At 41.6% G+C, this 12,521-nt stretch overlaps 1 protein-coding gene across 1 annotated transcript in view; it reads right to left on the minus strand.

Annotated features, from left to right (window-relative positions):
• Positions 1 to 424: 424 nt before the first annotated feature.
• vasna (vasorin a) overlaps positions 425 to 12,521 on the minus strand; it is a 33,477-nt gene continuing 21,380 nt past the window's right edge. Inside the window, exon 2 of the mRNA XM_007241216.4 lies at positions 425 to 3,710. Coding sequence (XP_007241278.3) covers positions 1,604 to 3,688 — 2,085 coding nt within the window. The 5' untranslated portion in view covers positions 3,689 to 3,710 and the 3' untranslated portion in view covers positions 425 to 1,603. The remainder of the gene's footprint in view (positions 3,711 to 12,521) is intronic.

The following is a 12,521-nucleotide window of genomic DNA, read 5'->3' on the forward strand; positions in this document are numbered from 1 at the left end:
CTAAACATTGAAAGGAATGTTTTGGGGACGGATAGGACCAAAATATAACTTTTCGGTTTAAAAGTGTTATGTTTAAAGAAAGGAACCACTGTATTCCAGCGTAAGAACCAAGCAGTTCATGTGAGGAAACCCACCAACGTCCCAGAGTTGAAGCTGTTCTGATTTTAAAAGCAATCTTTCACATATTTTTGCCATTTACAAATATGTAATATTGGATAATATTCTTCAAAAAATAAATAATTGTAAGGTAAAAAGTATACTTTTATTTATTTTGTTTAATTGGGTTCTCCTTTTCTGCTTTTTAGAACCTGATGATGTTTTAGGTCATATTTATGCAGAAATATAAAAAATCCTAAAGGGTTCACAAACTTCCAAGCAAAAAACAAACTGTATGGTATTTTTTTATATTGCTTTGTTTGATGCCTTTTACACACATGAATTCTGCTGTTCTGCCACTGCATTGAGGACATTAATTAAATGAATTAAAATTAAAATGTCAAATGTTAGGTTGAACATTCCAAAATTCTGCCTTAAACAAAACAGTCAGGGAACAATAGACTGATAATGTCAATGTAAAACATGAGAACAATTTTTGAAATTTGTTACTTTGTTACATTTGTAACAGAATAAAACAGAATGTCGTTAGGACAGATGACCGTTTGTTGTACTTAATTGTCACTGTAATTAATGACTTGTCAGTTGATGGACTACAAACTCGCCTCTCTGGGAGGAAGGGAGATGTGATGCTTGCTAGTCTTGAAGTTACAATGCAAGAGAAATGAGTTCTGGTAACAATTTCAGCGGTTTAAAGTCACAAAGCTTTACAAAGAAAAAAACCTTCACATAAACAACACAAAACTACACAGTAGGGCAAACAGACTCCTTATGGTAAGTTTCATCTTTCACAGCAAATCTCTACAAAGAAGACTTAAGGAGTTAGGAGGCCCTTCTGAAGCTGCAGCATGAAGGAAAGATGCGAAGAAGAGCTTGTCCGTGTTCTCTACTCTCTCTACATCACAGAGTCAGAGCTCCAATCAGTGCAGGGTTCAGATACAGAGGCAGTCACAAATATACTCCCATATATCCTTCTGAAAAACAGTCAATCCAAAGTTTTCACACAGTCATAAGAGTGCTGATCTTTTCTTTTCAGGTCCAACTCTAACTGTGGTTCTGGACCAGGTCAGGGTGCCGGAGATCATAGGCCAGTACATTTCTGTTTGGGGGGAGAGAGAATTGAAGTCTGCAGTCGGATGGTAGGTAGGTAATAAGTCTTTAGAATCCCACCAAACCTTTCCCCTCTGGTTCTGTCACATTCTCCTCTTTAGACCCACTCAATACATCGATTTCAACGCATCCAGGATCTCCCGCACTGTGTAGCTTCTACTTTCATTAGAAAACTATTTCAGTTGAAGCTTGTATTTTTCTCTTTTACATGCATGGAAGGCACTTCTGATTTAACAACACTGAATACAACTTTCAGTTGGCAATTGCACTTGTTTCAAATACTTTTACAAAGGTAAAACTCTACATGATCTGTCCACCAAAATGTGCAGTGTCTGTACTGTGCCTGCCTGCAGGGATAATGCAGAACATACATCACTTTCTAGGTGCCGGAGGTCTGAGCAGCACACTTTTGCATTTTTATATACGGAGGCATCCTGCCCTCTGTGTTGTTGTTGGCTGGGAACTGTTCTTGGATCAGCGGGACTTCGTATTCCATGCCGTTTTGACATGCAGGAGGGCAAGGCATGATCTCAGGGTGTTTGTGAGGTGTCAACCCGTTTTCCATGCATGCCTTGACTCCTTCTAACTCAAAAGGTGCTGGCTCACCTAGATCCATATCTGCGGGGCTTTTGGCTCTCCTCCTCCGTAAAACCACCACCACCACTGCAATTATGGCCACTGCCATCACCACAGCCACCGCTATCAGTATGGGTACGAGAGTGGGTGATGGTTCACTAATATTCATTCTGGGTTCTTGAGACAGCAGTACAAACGTAGTGCGAGCCTCCATGCAGGAGCTCACGGCGCCTACGGGCTCACCCAGTGGACTGGCACATACGGAGTAGGTGCAGTTGGGCAGCAGCCCTCTCAAGGTGTACTCTGGGTAGGAAGACGGCACGTTAAGGTGTAGGGGTCTGCGGTCTGGTCCGGACAAGTTGCGGTAAGTGAGGCGAATACCGCGGATGTGTGGCCGGGATTCGATGTACCGGTGCAGGTCCAGTGAGATGGAGGTGCTGGTGACATGATGGGAGCTGATACCCTCTAACACAGCAACTGTGGCATCAGTATAATCTGGTGGAAGAGGATGCGATTCATCCTGGTTCTCACAATATGGTCCAGATGTGCTTGGAGGACACAGACAGTCTACTTGTCCCCGTTGGTCAAATCTGCAAGTGCCCCCATTCAGGCAGATGTTTGAGGGGCACATGTGTTCTTGGTGTTCCTCCTGGCTGCTTGGAGAGACAGTTACCTCAGGGGACAGATCTGAGTTTGTCTCAGCAGATGGCTCCTCACTGGGTGGGAGAGGAGGGAAGCCATGGGTGGTCACCAGAGCAGTTGTGGGTACCGGAGGTTTGTGTGTGCTGCTGCTTATGATTAGCCCGTCAGACAGTTCGGTTGTAGTAGTAGGGCAGCCAAAGTCCTTGTGCTCCAGCTCAGCCAGCACCTTGCCCGCATTCAGAGGAGGAAAGTGGCATCGTGTCTCCTCCATCCGTCCAAGCACTATTTTCCTGTCTTTTAGCCAGCTGGGCAACCAGGCCAGTGGACAGACACAGATGAAGGGGTTTTCAGCAGCTGTGATCTGTTGCAATCTTGGGAACATCTGGAAAAAACCTACTGGGAACCCTTGCAGATTCAGGTTGCTCAGATCTAGCTCCTGCAAAGCCACCAGGTTCTGAAAGTCCTCTTGCTTGAGCAAGCCCAATGGATTGGATGCCAAGTTGAGGCGGATTAACCCCTTTGCAGATCTCAGTGCAAGTGGGAATCCAGCAAGCTGGTTGTGAGACACATCCAGATCATGCAGGTTCCCCAAACTTCTTATCAGTCCTTCATCTAAGGTGGTAAGTCCCAACCCAGCCATCTTCAACGACTCCAGGTGTGGCGTCTGGAGGTCAGCAGGTCCTGGAGCAGGGATACTGTTGAAGCTGAGGTCCAGGAGGAGCAATCTCTGTAGACGCAGAGCTGGAAGTACATTGATTTCATTTCCCTGCAGCTTCAGTTCTAGTAGATGCTCTAGATTTTTAAAAGCATCCGGGTGGATGCGCTGGATTTTGTTGCTGTGGAGGTATAGCCTCTCTAAGTTTACCAGCCCAGCAAAGCTGTCCATTGAGATGTGGGTGATCTCATTTGCAGAGAGGTCTAGGTTGTGCAGGGAGGTAAGAGACTCAAAAACCCTATCAGGAATCTCTGTGAGCTGGTTCTGGCTGAGGTCCAGCATCTCCAGCTCGGTTAGACTGTGGAAGTCCTGCTGGCGCAGTGAGCTGATTCCATTCTGGAACACGTACAGTTGGCGAGTAGAGGCCGGCAGGTTGTGGGGCATGGAGGAAGAGCGCCGCTGGATGCAGAAGATGAGCTTGGGTGTATTGCAGGTGCAGTCCTGAGGACATGATCTGCAGAGTGACCAAGAAGGGAGGGTGATCAGGAGGGAGAGCAGGAGTCGCCGCCACATTGGAGCCCACAGCCACATCGTCACGCTAGCTAAAGGGTTCCTGCAAAGAAGAAAAAAAAAAAAAGCAAGATTAATGCTGTTGAAATCATAAATGACAATCTAGACATGTGCAATACAGACACCGCTGCAAAAAGGCTGCAGAATGCAGAAGAGGTTTCCTATTATTCTGTGAAAATCCTAACCAATCTCAGATGTTCCCAAGTTTCTGTGGGAGCTTTAATGAATCACGACATTCAAGGAGTTCAACTAATATACAGAGTCTGCTCAAAGCATTACAAGGCACATTGCTACAACATTAGTACCCAAGGAGCTCTGATAATAGTGCACCATCCATAGTAGCTGTGTAAGAGGGTGTAAGATATCAATATTAATACAGCAGGTCATTTTGTGTTGTGTTTAAACCCTGCTTTAAAGCCTGCTGTTTTCTCACTCTCTGTCCTCCACTCCACTCTAGCTGCTCCACCTTGTAGATAAAGTAAAGTTAGAGACAAAGGCTTTGAATCGGGCCATTTTTTCCCATAATAAGCATAGAAATCATACGTAGTTTGGCTCAGCAGCAAAGCTAACTTTACCATTGTACCTTAAATGGTGCAACAGATGACAGAGGATGTAAAAGTTTATTTCAGCTTCCCATCACAGAGGAAAAAAGGAATTAAGGACCGTTATAATAAAAACATATGATGACCTAAAGATGACTACCCTGTTTTTTTCTGCACTATAAGGTGCTATTAATGAACGTCGATTTTCTGGTCTATTTTCATACATAAAGCGCAGTGGATTATAAGGCGCATTTTAAGAGACACTATAAGGAACTTCTAATTCAGCAGGTCTCGCCACTGGGTGGTGGTGGTGGGGGGTAGGGGTAGCTAAATCATAGCGGTTAGTAGCTAATGCTACTTTAGCCCCATTGCTGGAGGACTAAACTAAAACTCTTGAATAACACTGCAGTTTAGCAGAGTGACTTTACTGCTCCTTAAGACCCTAGTACAACTCATACATAAGACGCAATGGATTAAAAGGCACACTGAAGATTTTTGGGAAAATGAAAGGATTTTAAGTGTGAAAAAGACAGTAGTTAAGCAGCAGCTAGGTTGCTGGACTTTAGTGCTCTACTGCTAAATGTATGTATGCGGTACATTAGGAGGAGGATTTCACCCCTTTCTCTTGTAACTCTGTACTATGGGGAAGGGTTACACTTAAAAACAAGAGGTAGGGATAAAAAAGAGAAATGGCATAGCAGTAAATCTGAGCTGTTTAATAACTCCAGCAGCACCGCTGTATCTGATCTAATGATGCTTGCCCAACAAACAGTAACACAACCCCACCGCTGTGCCAGTGTCGATGTAACGCTAAGAATGACCAACCATCCCTAGTAGCTGTCCTACTTTTTTTTTTTTTAGGAAAGCTAAGCTGTTTTCCTATGAAGCACACAGTCATCTTTCATTACTCATCCTCCTATAAACCAGAGTTATGATTGTTCCAGCTGCGGTCAGAAAAGTCTCTAACCCGAACCATTAGCATGGAGAAACCCTGACCTGCTTACGTTTGCAGGCACGTCAATGTCCTGTAACCGCTGCTGCTTTGTGGTACGAGTGCAGAGCTGGCGGATATGCCTCTTATTTTCCTGGCGCTGGCAGCGGTACTAGCATTATTGTGTTGACGGTTACCCTGCTGACCTGCCTGTGGTAACACACACCGTCTCACTGATTCCATCGTTTGTTTGGCATAGGCATGCGGTCGGGTTTAAAAGACCCACGGCACAAAGAGCGTGTTCAGCCCACCAGCGGCCCACCCACAGCGAGACACACACAATGATCTGACTTCATAAAGTTAGGAGATAGACGGACAAATAAACCCAGGCAGCAGTCGAGTATGACTATCATCCTACCTCTGCAAAAAAAACACCTGCTCTCTCCTACAGTTACACATTCATGTAGATACAAATGGATGAGTGTGTGTGTGTGTGTGGTGCTGTTTGGATACACTGATGTGGTTAGTCTAATCTGAGCTGAGATTCTGCCTGTACTCTGCAATAATAATCATTGCAGGTTTGTTCAGTTCAGCTTTTGTTGGGCTCTGGACTGGAGTCTGGCTCTACTGTTGCGTTTGATAAAAAGGCTATTGGCTATTTACTCTCTGAGTTAAAGATGAGATCAACTCATCCTAAGTAACAGAGGAAACTCTTGCTCTTCCTTTCCTGATGAGAACCAGCCACTTGACGATACTTTCACACTTCCTGAAAAGGTTTCAATTGATGGACCTTCATTTTTTAAGTATTTTTTTTTCTTTATTTAGTTGAGTAGTTGTTTCTTCTCATAATCTGGATTAGAACATTACTCAAATATTCACTATTCACTGTATACCTGTAACTCTACCTCTTCACTACTTTACTTTAACTGATGCTCTCAAACTTTACATTAAGAGACAAGAAATTCAAGTAATTAACTCTTGACGAGATCAGCACAGCTGTTAACTGAAAGTCATTACAGGTGACTCAGAAAATCCAGCAAATATATGCAAAGCTGTCATCTAAGCTTCTTTGAAGAATATTTTATTAGTTTATTTAACGTTTTTTTGTAGTCTAAATAATTTCCATATGTTTTTCTTCATAGTTTTTCATAGTGGCTTTAGTATTATTCTTTAATGAAGAACATTTTAAAATTTAATCTGTGTCCAAACCTTTTACTGGTATTGTACATATAAAGCCAGTTTATGAAATAATGTAACAAACATTTAAAAGGGCTGCAAAATATCACACAAATCCCCAGTGGACGCCACAAAGTATATCTGAACTTTTCTAAATTAGGATGGAACAGAACTTTACTAATCTATTGGCCGTCCTGTAGTATTTCCACTGATCTTTTCTGTAATCGGTTTCATATTTTAAACACATGGAAAAGTACAACAAAATGTGACATTCCTTTACATTGGAAATGTGTTGCTATTACATGTTATATATAAACAAAATCACTTTTTAAAATCTTTCCATATAGTGGATTAGATTTTTAAACTGTTCAATAGCTCTGACTCTCGTTTCATATAGAGTTGTATATATATTTTTAAGAGGCTGTGCCAGGCTGCCATTGTAAATAAAAAGGTGTTATTAATGATGTGCCTGGTAAAATAAAGGTTAATAAAAAATGACAGCAAATATGACACAAATAGGCCCAGTTTAACTAACGGCTTTGTGAAGGCCGACAGAACGCTACTTCATTGGCAGTCCCTGTGTGTATTGTTTTATAGCCTAACAGACATCTTCTATCAGAACATCTAATGCTAAAGTCCTTGTGGTCTGCTCATTTCCTGATATCGGCTGTGGCCTCTAGACTCCATGGAAAAGTCTGGCACTGAGAGGCCAAGTGTGTGTTTGTGTGTGCTGTTCCAGTTTGAAGACGTCACCCTTTTCTTCACTCTAGTTCCACTGAAATGAGTCAAACGGATAAAAAAATATTTTATCTGCTTTCATCTTACAATCCTGCATGAGTTTAGAGCTTCGTTCATTGGTAAATCTTGTGTTTACCTCATACTTCAGGATCAGGATTCTCTCAGACAAGACCTGAGATACAACAGAACACCCAGGCACCTTTGCAATAGTGTCACTTTTCTATGTAAATGCTCATTTGCATAATCTGTAAGATTTATTACTGTGAAAATATTTATGACCTAGTATCGTGTCCCATGACTTCTGCATGTCACACGGAAGCTAAAACACACTGCACTGATCTGCAGGATGTGAATCACAGGACAATTCTAGCCAGACACTGCCGGTCACAATCATTACTATCCACTGCACTGTCCACTGTGAGTGATAATGCCTTCTGTGATGTATTCCTGTGAGTGCACATGTGAGTGACACTGCCTACTGGTTTGTGTAGTTAATGAGTGTGAGGTTGGTGATCTCTTCTGTTGTTAGAACAGGGTGATGCACTGTAGTACTGTATATATCTGTGGTAAAAGGGCTGGGAATCACAGGGCAGCTTGCAATATGATATTATCACAATACGTTGGCCAAGATAAGATATTATCACACTATTGTGATCCTGTGAAACTTGATATATCGTCAGATAAGTACTAAAATACTCCTAAATATGCAAATACAAGGAATTATGGAGTTATTGGTGTCAGTTTTTCAGACAACCAATATTCTCCATTACAGGTTTACACTATTCATTTGAATAGCGCCACCATGTGGAATAATGAAGCAGTACTTTTAGTATGTCAAATTAGGGGCGGGTCTTAGGGAGTTTACAATGTTTCAAAGATTTATTGTTATTATAAAGTTAATAAAGGAGAGGTTATACAGAAAGATCAGGTTCTTTATTTTTTCCACCAACCAAACCGAAAACATACAGAAAATGTACATTTTCAGTACTGTTACACCCTTAATCAATAATGTATTGCAAATGAAATAGTAACAGTGTAAATATTTTTCACACCCCTAGTTGTAAGGGGTGGTACGTTATTGAGGGGATTTTGGGAATATTTAGGAATGTTATTTTAAGGTTGTTCATTTTCTCTGCTAACATGTAAAAGTTAATGTTCAGGAGATATGTTATCTCTTTCTCTTTCTCTCTCTCTCTCTGTATCATTCCTGTGTTGTGAGACATGTTGTGCAGTGTCTCTGACCCGCACTCAGCAGACATCTCTGCCTGGCAGCGGGACAGGAACTCAACCTGCTTCATTACAGAAAATAAATCTCCCTCCTCTCCCACCCAACCCCAGATCTATCTATCTATCTATCTATCTATCTATCTATCTATCTATCTATCTATCTATCTATCTATCTATCTATCTCTCTCTCTCTCTCTCTCTCTCTCATAATGTATGATCCCACCGGGATCACACCAGGAATTTTACAATAACCTCCCTTAAGCAGGAAGGAGGTGCTCTTTGGATAAAATATGCTAAAGCTCTTTTTTCTTATTCTCTCTATAACCTTTTTATCTTTCTCTCTTTCTCATGCTGTCTTTGTTTCTTTACCCCTATCTCTTTTTCTCTTATCTGTATTATCTGTATCTCTTCCTCTCTTTCTCTCTCTCTCTTTTATTTTGCTCTTTTTCATCCACTTATCCACTTCTATCAGTTTTCCTTTCACTCTTTTTTGTCCCACTCACTTTACTCTCTCTGCCTTCTCTTTATCACTGTTTCTGTTCACTCACTTTATGTTCATCCTCTCTTCCTCCTGCTTAACCCCAACCCCCCCATGTAAAACTCAGGATTAAGAAAAGAATCTCTCTCTCTTTCTTTACCTCAATATCTCAGCACTCTTGTTTTTTTCTCACACTTTTTCTTATGCTCTTTTATTTTTATTTTCTCTTAATTTTTTATTGCTCATTGATGTTATTGCTCAATCTTTCTCTTTTTTCCTCTATTATTTTTTTCTTAAAAAAGTGTCTCTATCTGTCCCACGATGTAAATATATCTGTATCAACATCATGATCTGGTTTCAATGGCACCTGCAGAGAGTTCGGATCTTCACTATATGGCCAAATATTTATGAACACCTCTTTTAATAAATGCATTGAGCTTTAAGTTGCACCCACTGCTGATACAGATGCACTAATGAACACACAAACAGAGCTTATCTAGCGCTTTAGGAGAAATAATTATTGCCCAAAAAAAAGGACATTCTGGAGCAGATAAACATGATGAAATGACTGGCACCATGCCTAATGGCAGGCGTGGCTAGATGGTATAAAACTCCAGCTACTGTGTTCTCTGAAATGATGTTTGGTGCTCTAACCAATAGGGTTGAGGCGGGGAGTTGTGAATGATTTGAAGGGAAAGCTAATTCTATTTTCATGCCTTGTACCCGCACCGCTAAAATAGCGTTGGAGTTCAGGGATACATTTACACTGGAAGTGAGGTGTGTTCAGGTAAATTTATGCCGTGTTGCTATTTTGGCAGTGGAAATCAAAGGTGCTCTACTGACTCAATACAACCTAGACAACAGTCAATCATAAGGCTATAGGTGTGCCCTGCGCTCGTACACCCCCTGCTTATTAAACACACACGGACACACTGCAGAGCACAAAACCTGACTTAACTCAACAATAAACAGAATAAAGAATAAAATAACATTGCTTTTCCCTTAAATGAGCTGCTGGTGTATCTTCACAGTGTGAACATGCAGGTCAGTTTCCTCTGCTGAGACACACAAAGTGCTGCACTATTAAAATACAAACGTTCCAGAGTGCATCTGACTCTTAAAGGGAATGACAAGTGTCACGCTGATTGGTTTATTTAACATTATGCACAAAACACACACACAAATATTTAAAGAATTAGTTCACGCATTTTGAGCTGCACAATGCTAATTTTTTTGCTCCCTCACAACAATAAAGACACACCGAAATGCCCTAAATCCAGCTGCACGATCCACAATTGACCAGTGCGCTACAGATCACTAAAATGGGGCCCTCTGACTTTACTAATGCTTTTGTCACTGAATGCAATCAAACATTCAAAGCAATACTCCAAAGTCTAGTAGAAAGCCTTCCCTGCCCAGTAGAAGTAGAAACTGGACTGTTTTTAATACCCTTGATTTCAGAACAATGAATGAACAGCGTTTCCAATACTTTGGCTTACAGTATATAGTAAACATATTAAGCAGCAGGTAAACAGTCAGTTCTTAAAGTGGATGTGTTGAAGCAGAAACCCACTGATCTGGGTCAGAACATCTCCAGAACATCAGGCAGGTCTTGTGGAGCGTTCACAGTAAGCAGTGTTCAGTATCTATCAAACCTGCTTCAGTCAAGGACAACCAGTAAACTCACTGCTAATGGAGGCCCCACCCACCTTACAACTTACAGGACTAAAAGGCCCTACTGGTAATGTAATGTAATGGCTTGATGTTGATGGTCTTGTGTGGCAGCAGCACATTTGGCCTACACAGTTTAAGGGGGGTGGGTTTTATATTATGACTAGTTGGTCTACCTTCCCTGAGTTTCATTCAGTCTTTCTTTTGAAAATGTACAGGACAGGCAGGCATGCACGCACACACAGACACACACACACGCACATCCGCGGGATTAATCAGGCCTTGCTCTCTAAAGCATTTAAACAATGCAGCACACCTTTGACGCCGCGGGCTGCGAGGCTGCTGTCAGGAATGGACTGGGTTGAAGCTGAGCCGCCGTGTTTTGTGGCCTTGTAAGGTCGTGTAACTGCTCACCACAGAACTGCTGCATCAACTGGAGCTCAACCCAAGAGCATTCATTTCACAACATGCACCACTGACTATAAACTGACAATCAGTGTTTTCTGTTATATAAAACGAGTTTGGTTACAATACAAGTAAAATATAATTGTCCAAAGTGATGAACACATTTTAAAATCACAGTAGAAGGAGCTATATATGAGCCTAAAGACATCATGCCCAATGCCAAACTTCACCTAATGCCCCCAACAGTGGGGCCGTGTTCCCTAAAGTGTTGAAGCTTCATCCAGGTTGTTTAGGATGAGTTAGAGTAGGGACACACTGAAATGAAATATTAGTCCAAAAAGAAAATGAACAAAATTGAACATTTGTTCAAATCCTAAATACGGAATAACAATGTTTTCTCCAACTTTTTTTATACACAACCTGTAGCAGCAGGCCACTGAATGGCAAAAGAGCTAGTGCGGTTAGTGGCTAATGTTAATACTGCTACAGTCTCAGTGCCAGAAAACTGAACTGGAGCTCCTGTATAACAGTGGTGCAGTGCTGCATCAGACAGGAGTTTCAGTTTAATTCTCTATTAAAGGAAATAGATGGAGCTCCATCCAGTACCTGACAGGTTAAGGCGGTGGGGTTGGGAATGAGTTAAGGGGACAATGAGTCAGGTTGACTTCACTAATGATCTTGTTGCTGAATGCAATCAAACCTCCACAGCAATGCTCCAAAATCCAGTAGCAGTAGTCCCTGGACTCTTTTTAATACCCTTGATTTTAATTTTAGAAGAAATGATGAATGAACAGCTCTTCCAATACTTTGTCTTATATGGTAAATATATTAGGCAGCGAGTGAACAGTTTTCAACGTGGATGTGTTGAAGCAGAAAACTACTGGACTGGGTCAGAACATCTTCAGAACATCAGGCAGATGGAGTGTACCCGGTAAGCAGTGTTCAGTATCTACCAAAAGTGCTTCAGTCAAGGACAACCAGTAAACTAATGACAGGCTGAAAGGGCGGAGCTTCAAATTACAGACACGTGATGGGAAACACACTAGGAAATGCTGAAACACAGGGGAACAGAGTGAGGTCGTGACACCAGTAAAGTAATGTTCAATGTTCTCATAAACAAGAACTGATGAGCAATAATATCTGTTATAAAGTTGTAAAGCATAAAAGTAAAAGTCATGTAAATAGGAGTAATGGTAGTATAATGTATAACAGTAATGCTCCTGATGCTATGAGGAATCCTCCAATCCAACCCATGTGAAGTGAGACTCCGCCTTTTTTCCAACTGCCACCAATGCAGCATCACTACACAACCAAAAAGCTTTTAAGATTTTGAACTATTTATTATCTATCAGACATTTTTAAAACCAAACTGAAGTGTTTCCCAACATGAGACTTTCCACTAAACTATTGCACCTAAATCTGCGCCTGATTGGACAGGTGGAAACGAGAGCATTTGAGTAAATGACTAAATCCTCTGTTTTCTAAACAAATAGCAGGTGAAGGATGACCCTTATCTCTGGTTGGAGGGGGAGCTCAGCCCCAGGTCACAAGGGTCAGACTGGGGGTCAGACAGTCCTCTGATGTGTGTACACAGTTCAGTGTGTGTGTGTGTGTGTGTGTGTGTAGGTCCAGGCCTAAGCAGTGATTGGTTGGGTGGAGCTGAGCTGAGATGAACTGTGAGCAATA

This window comes from Astyanax mexicanus, unplaced genomic scaffold, assembly GCF_023375975.1.
Source record: "Astyanax mexicanus isolate ESR-SI-001 unplaced genomic scaffold, AstMex3_surface scaffold_36, whole genome shotgun sequence".
In the NCBI taxonomy this organism is placed as follows: Eukaryota; Metazoa; Chordata; class Actinopteri; order Characiformes; family Acestrorhamphidae; genus Astyanax; species Astyanax mexicanus.